General features: G+C 45.0%; 1 protein-coding gene across 5 annotated transcripts in view; it reads right to left on the bottom strand.

The window, feature by feature from the left end:
• Window positions 1-21,505, bottom strand: part of LOC137436743 (glucagon-like peptide 1 receptor) — a 131,284-nt gene that overhangs the window by 11,995 nt on the left and 97,784 nt on the right. For all 5 annotated transcript variants that reach the window (XM_068130795.2, XM_068130794.2, XM_068130797.2 and 2 more), the window contains exons 10-13: window positions 17,744-17,813; window positions 11,437-11,525; window positions 4,764-4,902; window positions 3,089-3,130 (exon numbers count right to left, since the gene is read on the bottom strand). In XM_068130795.2, the coding sequence (XP_067986896.1) occupies window positions 3,089-3,130; window positions 4,764-4,902; window positions 11,437-11,525; window positions 17,744-17,813 (340 nt within the window). The remainder of the gene's footprint in view (window positions 1-3,088; window positions 3,131-4,763; window positions 4,903-11,436; window positions 11,526-17,743; window positions 17,814-21,505) is intronic.

The raw sequence follows: 21,505 nt of genomic DNA, 5'->3' as shown, positions 1-21,505 counted from the left end.
ACAACATGGACAAACTTCTAGCCACTCATCCCAACTATCTCTTACTCATATGTGGCGACTTCAAATGTCATCATGCCAGCTGGCTGGGTGTGGGTTCCTCTCTCACCAGCCATGGCACCTCAGCAAAGGACTTCTGTGACTCATTGGGACTGACACAATCTGTCAATTTCCCGACACGGATCTCAGTCAATGGAGTATCTTCTCTTCTAGACTTGGTTATGACAAACTTCCCTGCAAAGGTCTGCCGCTCTTCTTCTGCTCCAATCGGTTCTTCTGATCATGTGCTTGTTAAAGTGGACATCTCTCTGGCCATTCTCAGAGAGCCTCCTCAGTGTCGAGGAGTCTGGCATTTCACTCAGGCTGACTTTTCTAGTTGTTTTCACTCAGGCTCTTCAAGCAGCCATCAATCATCTGGACTGGTCTCCCATCTCTACTGCCTCTGACATCAATTCTTCCTGGGAATTCTTCCAAAGCAAACTGCTCTCTCTCATGCACAGATTTATCCCATCTCGTCTTCAGTTGTCTTACCCTTCCTCCCGTCCATGGTACACTGAATATTGTGGTAAGGCAGTTGCCATGAAACAATTTGCCTTTGCCTCTTGGAAGGCTAATCCAACTGAAGGCAATCTCAGTTCCTTCCATCAAGCTCGGAACAAGTGTGTATCTGCCCTCAGGCGTGCCAGGAAGCACGATCTCTCCACACTCAAGAATGAACAATCAAACCTATCTCCTTCCTCCAAATCCTGGTGGCGTCTGGTCAAATCCGTTTCTGGTGTTTGTTCCCCCTCCATCCCCTCCCTTACCTCAAATGGCTACACAGTTGACATCGCACGTAACAAAGCCGAATGCCTCAACTCTGTGTTTGCCTAAAAATTTTTGTGTCCCAAACCCATCTCTCTCTGTACCCACCTTACCCAGTCGACCCCAACTGCTCCTGGACTCTGTGTCCTTCTCTCCTGACAAGGTGGAGAAGTTTTTGTCAAACCTAGACTCTGATTCTGCAACTGGACCAGACGGCATCAGCCAACGGATCCTAAAATCCTGCTCTTCCGCTCTATCTCACCCTCTCTCTGTTTCTTTCACCCTCTCTTTTCCTCAAGGTCATCTGCCAGCATATTGGAAATCAGCAAACATCAACGCTTTATACAAAAAATGTGCAAAAACAGATCCTTGCAACTACAGACCAATCAGCCTGCTCCCAATTATCAGCAAAGTCATGGAATCCATCCTTGCTTCGGATATCAAATCCTTCCTCTTCTCCAATGGCTTGATCTCAGATCATCAATTTGGATTCAGACAAGGTCATTCTACTCTGGACATGCTGCTTCTGCTGTCCCAACAATGGATGGTGGTCCACTGGTCCACAATGCCAAACAGAAAATCAGAGCTGTCTCCCTTGACATATCACGTGCCTTCGATACGGTTTGGCACCCAGCTCTGCTCACCAAACTCTCCTCCTATGGTATCCATGGAAATCCCGAATGCATGGCTTGTGGACTTCCTCTCTGGTCATAGTCAACGTGTGGCCCTGAATGGATTTCTCTCATCTCCCCTTCCTGTTCAGGCTGGAGTTCCCCAAGGCAGTGTTCTGGGCCCTGTGCTTTTTCTGGTCTTCATCAATGATCTCTCCGACTCTCTGGAAAATCCTCTCTATCTCTTTGCTGATGACTCCACACTCTGCTGCTCCATTCTTCATCCCTCAGATCGGCAGTCTGCAGCCTCCTCACTCTCTGAAGACCTGGACAAAATCACAGACTGGTCAAACAAGTGGAACATGTCTTTCAATCCTGACAAATCTCACACTCTTACTATGTCTCTCCGAAAAGACCGACTGGACAACCCTCCCATCTACTTTCTCAACAATCCTCTCCAAGAAGTTCTGTCGCTCAAGCTTTTGGGTCTCACTATCTGCCATGATCTTTCCTGGGAAAACCACATTTCCAAGCTGGCCTCCAAAGCCAGTCGCCGACTGGGCATCCTCCGTCGTGCGAAGTCCTTCCTTGGCACACCTGAGCTCCTCGCCACATACAAGGCTTTCATCCGCAGCTCAATGGAATACTATTCTCCCTCACACCTAGCTCGGCTTCACGCTGTTGAAACCAATGCTTTCAGAATCATTGGAATCTCCGGTGATGGAGCTAACTCCGAGGGCCTTTCACTCACTCACCGCAGGCAGGTTGGTGGTCTTTCTGTCTTCTACCGACTCCTCTCCGGCCTTGCTCCCCCAGCTCTCTCTGTGCTCTGTCCCCCAAATTTTCCTACAGGTCGCACAAAATCTGCCAGCAACCCTCTTATGGTTAAACTGCCAAAATCTGGGCTCTCTGCTCACCCTCGCTCTTTCATTCCTCTTTTCTCCCGCCTCTGGAACAAACTCCCCCACTCCCTTCAATCCCACTCCTCCCTCCAGGTCTTTAAAACAGCTGTTTGCCATCATCTCTTATCTTCCCCCATCCAAAACCTTGATCTTTTCTACCCCCGCTAATTCACCCCAGATCCACTTTTTTTGAAATTCCAACTTCTTTCCTGGAAGCCCTTGCAGTGTCCATATGTTTTATACCTCCCCCACCCCCCCCCCCCCCACCCCCAATCCCATGCTTCCTCCCGCCAAGCCCTCTCCCTCCCACAGATTTCTCGATGTCCCTGCTCTCAAATGTTGTGTTTGTGTCCTTCCACCTCTCTCTCCCCATCTTCTCTACCGCTCCCCTTATTATATGTTTTATGTGTCGGTTTGACTTTTTGTGTGATTAATGTTAGCTCTTTCATGAGCCTCGATCTTGTATACAAAAATTTTTATTTTTAAATATCCGCTTTTACAGAGAGACGAAGCCCACATAGCATGTCGAATCATCGTGACACTTTGAAAGAGTGCCAAATGTCCTCAAATGAGCGCAACATCACTACGTCAACTTCCCCTCTCATCATGGTACATTTATAAACCCAAAACAAATAAACTTATATTCTCCATAGCCATGCCTGTCTATGAGTAAATACACCAAGTTTACAAGCTTTAAGAGTGTAAAGATATAATTTCAGTGAAGCGTTGCACATCTCTCGGGGCAGTTAATGAGCGCACACATATGCCACTCACTTCGCTGTTGATAAAACAGTAGAGAACAGCAACAAGAAGTCCCTGCAGAGCACACGTCAAAACATGGTTCAGATATCAGACATTGTCACCAAAACCACTGCTGTGCTTAATCCACATTTAATTCAGCAAAATAGAAGTTCAATCAAGAAATCATATCAAGACCTTTGTTGTTGCTAAACCTGTGGTCCCCCTCAACTCTTGTTCCTCCAATTCTCCTCCACACCTGCCAATTATATTTGATCGACCCCCACAATGAGCGCAGATTTTGATGCGGTCAATCCACCTTCGTTAGGCATCAGATATGAAGCTTGTGGCCAAGTTTCATCAAAAGCGTGCGTTTGGTTCAAGTGATATAATGACCGAAGTGTTTACGGACTCACTCACTCACTGACTTATACCTAAAGACACTGCTTGATCGCATAAGTTCACCGGACTAAAGTCCAGGTGAGCTAATTTATATTATAAAACAGGAGTGTCCGTCCGTCCATCCCCAAACTACCCCCTCAGTTTTGGGGCTAGTCCTGCCAAACCTCCTGTGGAACGTTTTGGGATCCCAGCGGATGTTGTGAGGTAGGTAGGAGGTTTCATAAATTCCTCAATGAAATTATGATTTTGAAATTAACTCGACACGAACCTGCCCCGAATCCGGAGGTGAACACATGACGATAATGATCTGGTTTGATAATATCTCGATACAATCGTGATTTACCACGGTATTTTGTTATAGTATTAATGTATTATTGGAATGATGCTGTTTGGAATGAAAATAGAGATATTGAGTTTAAATATGAATGAGGAAATGACATGAGGGTTTCTACTGCCTAATCGTGACATTCGCTGATTCGCCATATGCAGATTCGCCATTAACTGGGGATAGAACCATTCAGACGGGCACGTTTTTGTGCAAGTCCTTCACGAACCTGCTGTCCATGTCTGTCGTTCGACTGAAGGAATTTATCGGTTCCCTGGTTTAGCATTCACCGTTTCCGCATTGTTTGTTTGCTTTTGGCTTCTCACCCGTGCGTAGCATGGGTACCTCGCTCGTAATTTATAAAACAATACATTTTATCAACCTTGAAAAACGAACATTTTTCACTTTGTTACGGTTATCAAAATATTAACTAAGAAACCAGAATAAGACATGCAGTGGGGATGGTGACCATGTGTTTTGGACACTGGACTGGCATTCCAGTGGATGTGAGTTAAAATCCAGATATAGTCAGCCATTTTAAGAATTTGATACTAAGTTTCTGAAACCTATCGAGAAAGCTCGTTTCAAAAGATTTACGATACCACTATTGGAATGTTGGTACAAACCCATTTGGCATACAAACGTCCGACATAGAGGGAGGAGGTAATCTGCTTGCCCCACCTGGTCGTGTCTACATGTGCCGATAATTCACACTGCATGGTTGATACTTAAATACCCTTAGATAACTAGTTGAGATGAGGAATGAAATAATGCCTATAAAAAGGAAATGGCAGGCACATTCCCCATAGCAAATAAAAATCCCAGATCACATTCAGTAGGACATTGCAAAAAAAATGTGTAGACAAACAAACTTGAGCATCCCTCGTTCAGAAACATGAAGGAATCGTGACACCAAAATTAAATCATAGCAAACATGGAACCTGTGAAATCGAGAAAGCAAAACGTGATGGTCATGGTTCCTACCTGTATGGACGCAAAGAAGAGTTCATAATATAGTTTGATGTAGCGCAATGTGCCCACGGCATGTTCCTCTGTTAGGAAAACGAACACGACTCCGTGCGCTCCCAGTAGAGGAATGAGGGTCAAGGTTGATTTTGCAAGCCTGAATTACCAATATCCATGGCCACACACATGCACGCATGATTGAAAGGTCAGCTCACCAAATCACAAATCAAAACATGGCTTCCAGAAATAAAATTTCCAATACCCCTGGGCCTGTAAGCATCGACCATAACTTCTCCTGGTTAAATGGCATTATCAAACTGCCCCAAAAAGCCAGGAGCAGACTTGCAATTTTCCTTCTGGCAAATTTGAATTCAATAACAACAAACTGTCGTCTCGGTGCTTTGAAGCATGACGTCTTGATTGTGAAGTGTTATAAACTATATGGTGCCTTTCAAAAAGAGGAGCCAATTGTCTGCCGGTGCTCTTGCAAATCACATGTTCTCGCCTTAAAATAAAAACAGGACCATTGGATCAGTTCCCTTGCCACACCTCAGAGTAATGAAGCAACCAGCACACCAAATCTGGAACCGAATCCCAGTAAAATGTGCATTCACTTGGTACACAGTTCAAGGTTATTATTCCACGCACCTTGTCCAAGACGCATAAAAATGAATCCTCCATATGGTAGGTAGTGCGGTGTTTCGGGGAATTGCGTATTCATTACTTAGTTTGGATGGGAAGTCAGCAAAAATGGGCACCAGGTTCAACTCCATGATAACACACGCCTTTAGTAATGGGAATGTTATTGCGAGTGATGCATCTGTCGTGCCTGACAGCAAGACAGCTTGAACATCCATTTGAGCCAGACTCGGTGGTGGAATAGTAAGAGCACCTGCTCTGTTTCTGGGAGGTCGGTGGTTTGAACCTCGGCCCAGTCATGCCAAAGACTTTTAAAATAGTACGAGCTGCTTTTTAGCTTGATGCGCAGCATTTAAAGGGATAGAGCACCGAAAAACAACCGTAGCAATAGCGTAGCAACCGTAGCAACAACCGTACCAATAGCACAGGCTTTGATGGGCCTAATGGACTCCTGTGTTGAAGTTCCTTCCAGGAGAACTCATATTACGATTATTATTATTATCATACATAGCTGGCTCCACTTACAGCAACGGAAAATTTCAACCCGCATGACGTTTCCGCCATTAAGTCTCGGCCGGTGATCGTTTCAAGCTCAGTGGTTATTCCCTCTCTGGGACCAAATATGTGGTCCTTCACACACAAAAGGGCTCTCAAAGTAAACGTCCCATTTTACAAAGTATTCCTTCAAAGGCATTTTCACCCAACCTGTGTCGTCATGAAAAACGATACCAGCAAACAACATCTATCCGCCTGCAAATGAGCAATGTGAAGTACCGTACAACCATACCAGTTTACCGTAAATCCGAAGTTTCCTGTTTGGAATGATTTTTAATTTTGTTTGAATGCCAGACAGGTAGACACAAAAACCACCTTTAGAGGCCATTTTTCCCTGCAAGCGGGGGTTGGCCTTTTTCGGGAACCGTGGTTGTTGTTGTTTTTCGGTCCCCTTTTTGAAGCAATGTTTTATGGCCGGATGCCCTTCCTGACGCCAACCCTTTTTGCCGCCTTTAACGACAAGCAGGGAATTACCAGTGAACTGGTACTCAAACAGGTAGACACTACTCAGACAGGTAGACAGAGATTTAAAAAAATTTTTTTTAATCTAACTCCTCTGTGTGTATGTGCGGTCGGGACAATTTCAGATCCAAAGTCACGATCACAAACTGACGTTTGTAGACAGACAGACAAATGGAACCAATTGCTTAACCCCACTTTTCGCTACACATGCGCAGGGTACCGATAACTTCCGTGGACCATTTACGGTTTGTTTCTATCATGTTTACATTAAAAGTTGCACAGGGACTTTATGGACACCCTGTAGTTCTTAAACTGTCACATTTCCCGGTGGTTATCTGCATTTCCAGCATTCTCGTTCATCATGCCTCGTGGTACACCTGCTGTGACATTGTGCCAGGACCCATTATAACATCGTCACACTCTTGAGAAATCTCGCAAGTTCGCCATTTCGACAAGAGTGTTTTCCACTTTTCATCTCATTCCTTCTGTTCTACCCACTGCTACGAAACTATGAATTACAGAAATCTTCTGTAATCGCCATCAGAAATGCAACCATTTACCCTTCTCTTTCCAACTCGATACTTAACTCTCTTGGCAAAAATAATTTGCTGTTAAAACTTACTGTTGTCCACACAACTTGAATATTCCTGTACTGGTAGGATTAAGATTTTTTTTTTTTGGGGGGGACATCAGCAACCTTCTGTGCATGCTAATCTCAATTTTTGGGCACCTGCACCACATCATGAGACACTCCTCGGTGCAACCACACGATACGATATCCAAACATGCTTTCTGATTTGAAGCACAATACTGTATATACCTAAACACTGTGCGGGGTATTGTGTTCTAGGAACTCTTTAGTTCGTTTAGTGACAATTCAAGTCAATGATTATTGTCCTCTTGACACGAAATATTTGTATATGATTAAAATAAGCATTATAACCTGATTTGCATTGGGCTGGCAGCATGGCCTAGACCGAGAGGTACGCATATTCTCCTCTAGGCTAGGTTCGAATCCGGACCCAACTATAAACTGTCATCCCGGTATTTCACTGGCAGGGTGATTCATCAGTGTGTGCGCCGTCCCTCCTATGGACGCTAAACTAGCATCCCAACTTGCCGGCATTACATGGCGGGCGTTAAATATCCCATGGTGTCCTTCGTGAAGAAGAATAGGCAATCTATAGCCGGCACCACGAACAAATTCCAAATTCCTGCCCCAACTACTCAATCGAGCGTCAGACCAGGCCGGGCGGTTCATGAAAGACTTGAGTCAAAAACCTCTCTCGGCGAAACCCACAAGCGTCAGGATAACCTGACTTACATTACGCATTTATTCGTCTCCCTTTCTTTTAATGTAGATCATATGGATGGATATAAAGGTCTTTATTTCTCCATCCAAAAAAAAAAAAAAAAATTTTTTTTTTTGCATTTTATATCAAATTATTTCTCATACACGAGTCTGCTACAGGCCAGAATTATTTCATTTATTTGGACACTATACTCAACATTATTTCACTCATATGTAGTAAATTGAGTGATTTATCTAATGAAGATTTATCTAACTTTTGTCAAACCTCGACTCTGATTCTGCAACTGGACCAGGCGGCATCAGCCCATGAGTCCTAAAATCCTGCTCTTCCGCTCTATCTCACCCTCTCTCTGTTCTCTTCACCCTCTCTTTTTCTCAAGGTCATCTACCAGCATCTTGGAAATCAGCAAACATGACCGATTTACACAAAAAATGTGCAAAAACAGATCCTTGCAACTACAGACCAATCAGCCTGCTCCTAATTATCAGCAAAGTCATGGAATCCATCATTGCTTCGGATATCAAATCCTTCCTCTTCTCCAATGGCTTGATCTCCGATCATCAATTTGGATTCAGACCAGGTCATTCTACTCTGGACATGTTGCTTCTGCTGTCTCAACAATGGATGGAGGTAATCAATGCCAAACAGGAAATCAGAGCTGTCACCCTTGACATATCACGTGCCTTCGATACGGTCTGGCATCCAGCTCTGCTCACCAAACTCTCCTCCTTTGGTATCCATGTAAATCTCCACGCTTGGCTTGCGGACTTCCTCTCTGGTCGTAGTCAACGTGTGGCCCTGAATGGATTTCTCTCATTGCCCCTTCCTGTTCTGGGTGGAGTTCCCCAAGGTAGTGTTCTAGGCCCTGTGCTTTTTCTGGTCTTCATCAATGATCTCTCCGACTCTCTGGAAAATCCGATCTCTTTGCTGATGACTCCACTCTCTGCCGCTCCATTCCTCATCCCTCAGATCGGCAGTCTGCAGCCTCCTCACTCTCTGCAGACCTGGACAAAATCACAGACTGGTCAAAAAAGTGGAACATGTCTTTCAATCCTGACAAATCTCACACTCTTACGATGTCTGTCTGAAAACACCGACTGGAAAACCCTCCCATCTAATTTCCCAACAATCCTCTCCAAGAAGTTCTGTCGCTCAAGCTTTTGGGTCTCACTTTCCGCCATGATCTTTCTTGGGAAAACCATATTTCCAAGCTGGCCTCCAAAGCCAGTCGCCGACTGGGCATCCTCCGTCGTACGAAGTCCTTCCTTGGCACACCTGAGCTCCTCACCACATACAAGGCTTTCATCCGCAGCTCAATGGAATACTGTTCCCCCCTCTGGGCTGGTTCTCCTGCCTCACACCTAGCTCGGCTTCACGCTGTTGAAACCAAAGCTTTCAGAATCATTGGAATCTCCTGCGATGAAGCTAACTCCGAGGGCCTTTCACCCACTCACCGCAGGCAGGTTGGTGGTCTTTCTGTCTTCTACCGACTCCTCTCCGGCCTTGCTCCGCAGCTCTCTCTTTGCTCTGTCCCCCAAATATTCCTACAGGTCGCACAAGATCTACCAGCAACCCTCTTATGGTTAAACTGCCAAAGTCTAGGCTCTCTGCTCACCTTCACTCTTTCATTCCCCTTTTCTCCCGCCTCTGGAACAAACTCCCCCACTCCCTTCAATCCCACTCCTCCCTCCAGGTCTTTAAAACAGCTGTTCACCACCATCTCTTATCTTTCCCCTTCCAAAACCTTGATCTTTTCTACCCCCGCGAATTCATCCCAGATACACTTTTTCGAAATTCCAACTTCTTTCCTGGAAGTCCTTGCAGTGTCCATATGTTTTATACCTCTCCCACCTCCCCCAAGCCCCCTCTCTCCCACAGTTCTCTCGATGTCCCTTCTCTCAAACGTTGTGTTTGTGTCCTTCCCCCTCTCTCCCAATCTTGCCTACCGCTCCCCTTATTTTGTGTTTTATGTGTCGGTTTGTGTCGGTTTGACTTTTTGTGTGATTAATGTTAGCTCTTTCACAAGCCTCGATCTTATATACAAAAATAAAAAGAAAAAGAAGCATTTGACCATGAGTTTCATTACTGTATAATTTCCTCCACATACTTAGATGTACAGTTTTTACATGTTAGTAAATATATGGCCTGAGATGTTTCACATAAAAATATTCCTCAACAAGTAAAGATACATTCAAAGTACACCGCCCCCATGCCAAATAATTAAATATCCTACAGCGCGGCATTGCCGGGACGCCTCCGGCCCCCGGCAATACCGCAGTGCAGCTCATGGAGACTGCATTGGGAGGGAGAGGTATACAATAATTGATTGATTAATTGTATAATTAAAATCAATAAAAGATTATCACAAAATATTTTCTTCATCAATTGGCTAATAGCATAACTAAACCACTAGTGCTTCATCCGAAGATGTATCGTTTAGAAATTTAATTAAATAAGTCATTAATAAAAAATCAAATAATTAATTGATTAATCAATAAATAATTAATCGATTAAATGATTAATCAGTAAATGAAAAATATCCTTTATAGCCACATCACTTGGTCACTGTCATGTCCAAATATTAGCTTCCCAGCTCAAAAGGTGCCTGAGATATTGCCCAGATGAGAAAGAAAATAAAGAAATAATTAATAATAAAAAATAAAGAAATAATAATCCTAAAAAAATTAAATAGTTAATCAATTGGCTAAGTTTTACAAGTTTTACAAGTTTTGCAATGTATCATGTTATTCTCTTAAAGCATAGATGAGCAATGTTAGATATTGAGGGGTTTTTTTCACCCAAAAGATAATAATATACTGTATTATTATCCCCACACTTTTTGAAACCAAACGAGGGGATATTGTAATTGGCTCCATCTGTCTGTCACGCTATCTCCTCCTAACTGGTTGTGCAGAAATTCACTAAACTTGGTAGTTATGATCACCACATGGCACGAAGATGCAAGAGCAGTATCATTTTTGCCCCACCCCATGGGCATGGCCAAAAGGTCAAATTACAAAAACTGCAATTACGGGCATATTTTAAAACGTTTTTAATGAAACTTTGTGTATTTTTTTTTTTTTTTTTTAATGGAGCAATCCATTCCAAGTATGCAATCAACATTGGGAAAAGATGCAATATGTAACGATTTGTGCCAAAATCATACCCCTGGGGGTGGGGATTTAGGGTATTATGGCTCAAAACAAAAAAAAATTAAACTTTAAATTTAATATTGGGTCGATCCTGGTGGAACTTTATGCCATCTTTCAACTTTTTCGATGAGAAGCGTGGAGATTTTCGATGGTGCCCCATCGACGTCGCTCTAATTATTGTTTTTATTATCATTATTATCCATTTCAGACCAGAACTCTTGACATGTCCATTAAATATAAAGCAGGGTTATTATAAAATATATGAATACTAATTAGAGTATATACTGTACAATGAATTATTGGGACAGGTAAAATTTATGGAAGAGTTGTCACACACAGTTGAACCCAAATAAAAATTCTTCCAACATTTGCTTTCCCATGTAAAAGACATGAAATGTGAAAAAAGTTTCTCATTGTTTGCTCTGTGGCATTGTCCCACAGCCCTGAAAACCCAATTGTTTCACTCTACAGGTGAAACAGAGAGAAAAGGGTGAAAAATCTCTCCAGGTGAAAATCCCCCGCACTCAAAATCTGCACTGTAATGGAATGCGTAGATAAATAGGTCTTTACCTGCACCTGATGTCTATTCTGCACATTTGATGTGCTCTAAGCTTGGAGATGACAACAGAAATGATCCACATAAAGATGAAAAAGTTTATCTGCAGACACAAGTGCATTAATAGGGTTAGAGGCAAGAGATTGCTGGTGGCAAAAATCAACATACTTAGGTGAGGTGGGAATGGTGTATACACTCCAATTAAAAAGTACAAATCCTTTATGATAGTGTGAACAGTTTTGAAGGTGATAGCAATACCCACCAAACACCTGCTCAAGCTTAGTGGTTAACATGTATATGCTTCAGGGTTTTTACACAGATCACTCATGCTTTTAAAGTATCACACAGATCTACCTCACCCTTGGGTTGACACTTTCCGAGAAAGCCATGTGTGATCAAATTTTTCTTAAGGCTGTGTTTACTTGTTACATCTGCCACTGAAGGTGGGTGGAGGTTATGTTTTCACCCCTGCCTGTTTGTCTGTGAGCAGGATATTCTAAAAAGTTATGGACGGATTCAGACAAAACCTGGTGGACGGGTTGGAAGTGTGACAAGGACAAATTCATTAGATTTGGTGAAGATCCGAATCCAGATACTAAGGTTTTTAATGTGATTCTTCACCATTGAGTAATAGGGCCAAAAACGACATGTAGCTTATAGTATTTCAAAAAGTTGTGGACGGATCATGACAAAAGTAGGTGGATTAGTTGGTTAGGTGACAAGAACAAGCTGATTAGATTTAGGATCAGGTTCGGATCCAGATCTGGACTATCAGTGGGATCCAAAACGTAAACTGTTCATCCTGGCGCAGGTATGCTCTCTCCCGAGTGCTGTTCTCATTTTGGATGTTTTCCCACTTTTTGAGATGAAAAGGCAGCCCTCATTATCATTTGTTAATTTGGTATTAATATTTTGTCATGGATACAAAATCGAGGCTCATGCAAGAGTGAGATCTTGAGGGTTTCCTTTTTCGTAGTTATCTGCAAGATCACTATATTTAATGGTCTGAGACGTTGGGGGTTTTGGAGATTTGGTTAATCTTCTACATCTCTTGACAGTATAGCTAAATCATACTGTTTACGTTACAGGAAACCACTCAGAGTAAAGAATATGCACAGAATGAAAAGAAAAACTGTCAAATTAAGAAAAAACAACAGAGAAGCAAAAACAACCATCTTGTGGAATGATTGCTGCTACTAAATAAGCAGAGATAAAGAACATTTAAACAGGAAACAGCATGCATGGTGGAGAAAATCCACCAATTCAGGTAAGGCCACAGCAGGTTTCATAGAAATTTGGCTCTTCATCAGCCAGATCGAAATTACATTTGTGTTGTTCTATGAAAATGGAACTTAGTCGACGCTGCTGTTTATCTCATTAATTTTTTTGTCTTTTTCTGTTTTCTTTTCTGACTACCATCATTTGCTTTTTCTCTTTGATTAATTTAGGATCAATAATTAATCTATCAAGTGCTCTGATGTTTGTGTAAAGCACTCATTGCAAACTGCGTATTGGAATCAAAATCATGCAGCTCGGTTCTGTGTTCTTCCAGGCTGTCTCGAACATGTGCTGAGATCATTAAACAAGCTGCACATCTGTTTTAACCGTCACAAGACCCGGAAAATGATATGAGAGTAGGACAGGTATAGTGTAGTACAAATGTTGGAACCCATCTGTGGATCGGTCCCATCGGCCGATGGGTCTGACCCATCTGTGGATGCACGAGAAATGACAATGCAGACCCATCGGCCGATGGGTCTGCGCCATCTGCGGATGTGTTGTTCACCTTGAAGGAATGTGTTGACAGAATGGTGCTCTTCAATCAGGTACACAGTCATTGGAATTACATGTGGTAGGAATTTAACAGAGATGATTTTTAAATGTTTTATTATCTATTTCTACCCATCTATTTATACATTTTGTCAATACATTTTGTAATTAACAGATACATGGCAGTTTTAGTAAAGCTTTACATAACATACTCAACATTCATACAAAACATTAGGTGTTCTTCTGATAATGGCGGAGGGGAATGGTGGCAGGGTAGAGAGTGGCAGGTGCTGATGATTAGGGTTAGGGTTAGGGTTAGGGTTAGGGTTAGGGTTGTTAGGGTTAGGGTTAGGGTTAGGGTTGTTAGGGTTAGGGTTGTTAGGGTTAGGGTTAGGGTTGTTAGGGTTAGGGTTAGGTTAGGGTTAGGGTTAGGGTTAGGGTTAGGGTTAGGGTTAGGTTAACTCATCCACCATTGATGCATACACATTCCTTCAAGGTGAACAACACATCCGCAGATGGCGCAGACCCATCGACCGATGGGTCTGCATTGTCATTTCTCGTGCATCCACAGATGGGTCGCCAAACGGGTCAGACCCATCGGCCGATGGGACCGATCCACAGATTGGTTCCAACACAAATATGATAGCTGCATCACATATTTACTACCTTCAGCATCCACAAAACAGGGGCAGGTAAAGCAATAACCTCATGTGACTACTTTCTAATTAATGTTGCTTAGGTTTGGTAGATTATGCTTTGCATCTGCATGAATAACTATTATACCTTGCTAAGCAAACATACCTCAAGAAAGGTATATTTACCCTGCGCTCGCAAAGCGAAAACAGGGTTAGGCATTCGGGTACGTATGTGCGTATGTGTGGCGAGTCTGCATTTTTCAAGTTCATTTTCTCGGCAACCATTGGTCCGATGGACACAAAATTTGTACCATAAGAGCGACTCCTGTAAAATTTTGTAATGATAATTATGACATCATAGACTAGACGGATTTCTGAGAAATGTGAATGTTAGGTGCATTTCTGGGTAAAAGTTGGGAACCTCACTTTTTAACATAATTAGGGTATGCTGAATTCGATTAACCCGATTCCCAAGCCGAATGTTGAGTTTTTGACCTTCTATTTAGCATAAACAAAATGGCCGCCAAATTGCCATTTTTGGACAATTTCTTTGAACAAGCATTTATATATCATGTATATACAATATACATGCAACTCTTTTACTTTAACCTTACAACTTTTACCCCAAAATGCACCTAGAAGCTTATACATGGCCTTTTTCATAAATCCGTGTAGTCTATATTATGGTTGGCGACATATTGAAAGAGACATTCAAACTGATATTGAAATTGGACACTATAAAATGGGAAATTGTTTTAATAAGACGATGTTTCATTCAACCATTTATTCTAAAATTAAGTATACATGGCCATGCAGCACAAACATTCAGGAATGTCACACATGTTGTTTTGCCAAACTACATCAAATTCATACAAGGGATCTGATCATCACTCTGTTGCTGACAGGCACACATTGATGTGCACCTCATCTATGAATAGCGACATTTGCAGCGTCGAGTCTTGCATTACTTCTGGCATGCACAACAAATCATCTCGAGGCAACTTTCTGGGATTGGACTCGGTGACATCAGAATAGGCTCTCGTCCTGAATCACCACGTTTCATCCCATTTCCACAGGTGCAGGAAGGTCAGGTATTGCACAATGAGCATTTCTCCATGCCATGGCTTGATAGTGTACTCGCATCAAATGGAAATGAAGAGCATCACTTGTCGGTGACATTGCTTCTGGTTTACTAGTCTTGGAGAACAACATATGTCGTGCTGAATCAACAGAGGTTGTTCTGTGCACATTATATATTCGACAGGCGAACGCTTCTGCAGATTTGATTGTCTCCTCTGTGAGTTCACCAATGCCCAAGTTCTTCAACAGTTTATGGTGCTCTTTGAAGACTTTCCCATGATGTTCGTTTGGTGTGATTTGCAAAATAGGAGGTGGTGTCCCACCCAGTTAATGCATGAAATGGTGGCAGTGCTGTGGACAAACTTCTCGGTAAATTGTTTAAAATAGCATCAATTGGTGTGTAACGCCGTTTCTTTGATGTACCTGACATCATCCAAAGATGTTCACATTGTGCACGTGGGAAGTGGGAAATTCAAAACTCAAAAACTCAAAATTCAAAAACTCAAAATTCGGCTTGGGAACCGGGTTAATCGAATTCAGCATACCCTAATTATGTTAAAAAGTGAGGTTCCCAACTTTTACCCAAAAATTGCACCCAGAAGCTTATACATGGCCTTTTTCCATAAATCCATCGTCTAATACGTCACATGGTACAGGCACCATCTTGAAAAAATCGAAAAACCTTGCACCTCTATATCTCCGAAACCACTCCATGGGAAAAAATTGAAACGTGGCTCATTGTCAAGTTCCCCCCATGGGGAATAAGATATGTTAATGATGATGTCATCAGTACCTTAATTATGACGTCATACTTCGACATGTATAACGCTTGATTGGACCAGCATTAATTTTTTTTTCTCTGCAATTCTTGGTCCGATTGACACGAAATTTTCACCATAGGAGCACCTCCTCCTGTAGAATATTTGATTGATAATTATGACATCATAGGCCACGTGGTAACGTAAAACTTCATGAACAGGTGCCATCTTGGAAAAAACAAAAAAACGTTGCACCTCTATATCTCCGAAACCGCTCCATGGAAAAAAATTGAAACATGGCTCATTGTAAAGAACATAGGAAATAAGTGGAAGCTCCCGCGATGAAGCTATCTCTGAGGGCCTTTCACTCACTCACCGCAGGCAGGTAGGTGGTCTTTCTGTCTTCTACCGACTCCTCTCCGGCCTTGCTCCCCCAGCTCTCTCTGTGCTCTGTCCCCCAAATATTCCTACAGGTCGCACAAGATCTGCCAGCCACCCTCTGATGGTTAAACTGCCGAAATCTCGGCTCTCTGCTCACCTTCACTCTTTCATTCCTCTTTTCTCCCGCCTCTGGAACAAACTCCCACACTCACTTCAATCACACTCCTCCCTCCAGGTCTTCAAAACAGCTGTTCACCACCATCTCTTATCTTCCCCCATCCAAAACCTTGATCTTTTCTACCCCCACTAATTCACCCCAGATCCACCTTGTTTGAAATTCCAACTTCTTTCCTGGAAGTCTTGGCAGTGTCCATATGTTTTATATCCCACCCCCCCCCCTTCCCATGCCTCCCCCCCAAAGCCCTCTCCCTCCCACAGTTCTCTCGATGTCTCCATGTCTCTCGGTCCCTGCTCTCAAATGTTGTGTTTGTGTCCTTCCCCCTCTCTCCCCATCTTGTCTACCGCTCCCGATGTTATTTGTTTTGTGTGTCTGTTTGTCTTTCTGTGTGATTAATGTTCGCTCTTTCACGAGCCTCGATCTTGTATACAAAAAAAAAAGAAAAAAAAAAGTGTTGTTAACGTTGACGTTACGACGTCATAATTCGACAGGGTGATTGGTGTGAAATGTATTGAGCGTGATCTACGCAACAATTATAAGAACCACCTTTAGAGGCCATTTTCTCCCGCAGAGCAGGGGTTGGCCTTTTTCGGGCACCGTGGTCCCCTTTTTGAAACAATGTTTTATGGCCGAATGCCCTTCCTGCAGGCAACCCTGTTAGTCGCCTCTTGCAACACACAGGGAATGACCAGTGAGCTGGTACCCAATTTACCGACCTCAGAAGGATGACAGGCTGAGTCAACCCCCCTGGTGTTAATTCAGCGATCGACCGGGATTACGAGCCGAGGATCCTAGGATCCCAAGCCAGCACCTGAACCGCTAAGCCAACACCAGGCTTCTACGCAACAATTATATTAGAGAATATAAATTTATGATGTAATCGCTCACGTGGTCAGCAGCCATATTAGATCAAAGGAAGAAAACGTTCAAAAACAGAAGAGTTGGCTTGCGCCAAGTTGACTGTGCATGAATAGTATTCTATGAACACCATCTAGTTCTGAAAGTAATTATAGTTTGACAATAATAATTGAATGAAGAATATGAGGTGTCATGCATGGCACATCTCCAATTTATACATCGTTTGGCTGCATATAATTATATAATTATCAGGCAACACAGGATGAGAAAAAAATGCAAAGCACAAAGGTTTAGGATGTAGCTGAGTTTTGCAGGTAGAAAGTTCTGCACTGTAACAGGAATGACTGCAAGGTTTATCATTATGTTGACTAAATAGGTCTTCGTAAGTGCAACCTTGGATTCCTAAAGCCATTGAAGAATGTTATTCAAATAGGGGGGCTGGGGGGTGTATAAAAGATTAAGAAAATACATCTTTTGTTCAACATAGTTAATCCTAAGTGGAAAATTGAAAAGGCAAGGTCAGTTAGAATGCAAGAATGGTCGAAGACGGACTGGGAATTGAGAGGGAGGTGGAGAGGGGATAGGAGTAGGAATGGTGGATTTGTGTGAGTACTAAATAGTTGTCAAGTGGAGCCTGCTGGGGTGCATAGGTGTCACTCACCACAATGGAAATCATGATTGGCAGACGAATTATCCACCAAAACTTCATGTTGTCATTTTGCATCCAACAGCTTATGGAGTTCATTGAAGATTGGTGGGAATTGTGAAATTCCATTGGAGAAGGATGGAGGGAGGGGAGGTGTTGGGACAGAGAGCAGAAGATGTGAATAAACATGAACTAGGATGGGGTGGGATTGTTGAATACTCTCAACTTCTTCTTCTTATTCTTAAACAGTCACAATTATTCCCATGTTCATTTGGGAATGGCCAGCTGGCCAGGCATAACGATCGACTAAGTTAGGGCAGGAATTTGGAATTTGTTCAAGGTACCAGCAATAGCTCGCCTACTATTTGTTAAGGACACCGTGGGATCTTTATCATCCACCAACTATTTCCGGCAGACGGGACGCCCAGTTTAACGTCCATCCATGAGACGGCACACACAATGATGAATCACCCTTCCTGAGAAACACTAGGATGACAGTTTTTAGCTGGGCCGAGATTCAAACCTAGGCTAGACAGCTTAGAGGTGACTGTGCAGACCTCTAGGTCTAGGCCATCCTGCCAGCTCAAAGATACACTCTAATCAAAAAGTACAAATCTCTTTTCATATTGTAAACAGTTATGAAGGCGATATAGCAATACCCCCAAAACACCTACTGCAGTGTAGTATGCATCTGCTTCTGGGTATTTATGCTTTAAACTTTAAAGTATATCACACTTTTTTGAAAGGCCTCCAAAGTCCTTCCAGTCCATCCTTCCCATCCCGTCCCTCTTCATCCCATTAAAATTGTTCCAACCGAACACTCTTGTGGCCTCTCTGGGAGACCCTATATATGACAATCACAGAATTATTTGGAAAGACCAGCATGGTACATAGTCATGGCATGGAACATACACATATACATTTTCTATAGTACTCAATAGTATAGAATTTCATTTGGCACTACATATACCATCTTTATATATAATTAGCCGAACCTCAAAATGTGCTTGTATATTTCATTACAACCATTTCATTACAGCTGAACAGCTGTCCTGACTCCACCCCTGAAAAAAATCATACGTCTGCCATTTTGCTGCTCTGTTAGGCCCAAGACATATTCAAAAGTGTTATATTCACAATCGCCATTCCTTCCCTATAAGTTTCTCTTCAGTGTAAAAAAGACCAAAAGCGACTGTTAAAAGCATCATCAAATGTCAATACGTTGCAGCCCATCTGCGTCACAGGCGTTCTGAGGCATACAGTTTGTGTAGGCCCCAGGCTTCAAGCATTCTGGTCTATAGGATCATTCCAACATAGCCCAGTGGATTGGGTTCTATCAAAGCCATATAAACATGATGTTGTGGCGGACACGATGGCTCGCTGGCGCGATGACATCATTCCGCGCACCAGGAGGGTGTCGGCCACGCCCGAGCGGTAGGCGTGGCCTCGGGATATACACGGGGCTCACAGCCCCGAGCACGGAGTGCTATAGTTTGATCCGTGGAATAAAGACACTTGTGGTTACATACGTTGTTGCTTCCTTTATTGGCAAGACAAGTCGTGCGCATAGCACCACACTACATTGGTGACCTCGACTAGTTCAGCCGACGCTGACCTACAGAACGCGCCATGACGAGCAGCAACGCGGTAGCGGTGAAACTCCTTGAGTTTTGGGAAGCTCAGGCGGAGATATGGTTTATGCAGGCCGAAGCCCAGTTTCAGCTTCGTGGCATAACGGCGGACGAGACGCGCTATTTCCACGTCATCACCGCCCTCGGGCCCGGCACAGCCGCCCGAGTCATGTCCGTCCTGCGGAACCCACCGGCCGACCACATGTATGAGGCGCTCAAGCGTCGCCTCATCGCCACGTTCGGCCTCACAGAGGACGAACGGGCCGACCGTCTCCTGGACCTTCCCGACCTCGGCGACAAGCGACCATCGGTCCGAATGGACCACATGCTGTCGCTACTGGGGGACAAAGCACCGGATTTTTTATTCCGAGCGCTCTTTTTACGCCAGCTGCCGGCCCAGGTACGCCTCGCGTTGGCCGGTTCCAAGATAAAGGAACCCCGCGCGCTGGCCGTCGAGGCCGACAAGTTTTTCGCGGCGTGTGACACACGGGCGAGCTTCGGTGCGGCCGTCGCGGATCCCGGGGCTGACGCTGATGCTGATGCACCACACCTCGTGGATCTCGAGGCCGATGCACACCGCGTGGCCGCAGCCACGCCCCGCCCACCACCACTGCGAAAACCGCGGCCTCCGCCTTTGCCGCAAACCTGGTGCCATTTCCACACCAGGTTTGGCCAGAAGGCGAGGAATTGTTTCCCGCCGTGCTCCTTCGGCAAGTCGGGAAACTACAAAGCCGGCGCTCGGTAGCGGCCCTGAGCCTCGGCCATTCCGGCAGCCTCCTGTTTGTCACGGACACCTTGTCTGGGCGTCGCTTCCTCTGCGACACGGGCGCACAGGTGAGCGTTATCCCCGCCTCCACATCCGACAAGCGAGCCGCGGGCCGGGGCCCCGCGCTGCTTGCAGCCAACGGTACGCCCATACGCACCTTCGGGAAGCACTGCCTCTCCCTGCGGTTCGGAGGGCAACGCTTTCAATGGACTTTCGTAACCGCCAGCGTGCCCATGGCATTGCTCGGTGCGGATTTCCTGTGTGCAAATGGGCTGTTGGTGGATGTAAAGAACAGGCGCCTCGTCCAGGCGGAAACGTTCAGCTCGCTGGCTTGCACGCTGAGCAGTTCGTTGGGCAGCTCCCTGAGCGGCTCACCGAGCGGCTCGCCAAGCGGTTTGCTGAGCGGTCCGATCCCGGCGAGGTTGGTTTGTACGCACCCGGCAGCGGACGAGTTCACCCGCCTCCTCGCCAGCTTCCCGGCCCTCACGCGGCCCACCTTCTCGGCGGTGGATGTCAAGCACGGGGTGGAACATCACATACCCACCGTTGGGCCACCGGTCTACGCCCGGGCCCGCCGCCTCGAACCGACGAAGCTCGCGGTGGCGAGAGCGGAGTTCGCTACGCTGGAGCGGCTGGGCATCGTGCGGCGCTCCAAGAGTGCTTGGGCGTCCCCGCTACACATCGTGCCGAAGCCTGGCGGGGGATGGCGGCCGTGCGGGGACTACCGCCGCCTCAATGATGCCATCACCCCGACCGTTACCCGGTCCCTCACATCCAGGATTTTTCCGCCCGGTTGGCGAAAATGTCCTGCTTTTCTAAGGTGGACCTCATACGCAGCTACCACCAGGTCCCCGTCCGGCCGGAGGACATCCCGAAGACGGCCATCATTATGCCATTCGGCCTTTTCGAGTTCCTTCGGATGCCCTTCGGTTTGAAGAATGCGGCTCAGGCGTTCCAACGTCTAATGGACAGCGTCTTGCGCGACCTGGATTTCGTCTATGTCTACCTGGACGACATCCTCGTCGCAGGCGCGTCCCGTGAAGAGCACCTCCGCCATCTCCGCACGCTCTTCGAACTCCTGGTCCAGCATGGCCTGATCGTGAACCCTGCCAAGTGCCGGGTTCGGCGTCGCCGAGATCGACTTTTTGGGGCACCGCATCACCAGGCACGGGGCCATCCCCTTACCAGCAAAGGTGGAGGCGGTCAAGGGGTTTCCGCGCCCCCGCACGATCAGGGGGCTCCAGGAGTTCCTGGGCATGGTGAACTTTTACCACCGTTTCCTGCCCCGCATCGCCCAGCTCCTGGGCCCCCTGCACGAGGCCCTCCGGGGGAAGCCGGGCAAAGGTGATGTCGTTTGGACCGAGCAGATGGACGCGGCGT

Source organism: Myxine glutinosa, chromosome 11, assembly GCF_964187855.1.
Source record: "Myxine glutinosa chromosome 11, kmMyxGlut1.1, whole genome shotgun sequence".
NCBI lineage: Eukaryota > Metazoa > Chordata > Myxini > Myxiniformes > Myxinidae > Myxine > Myxine glutinosa.
The sequence above is the reverse complement of the archived record's forward strand: the minus strand, read 5'-3'. Positions and strand labels throughout refer to the sequence as shown.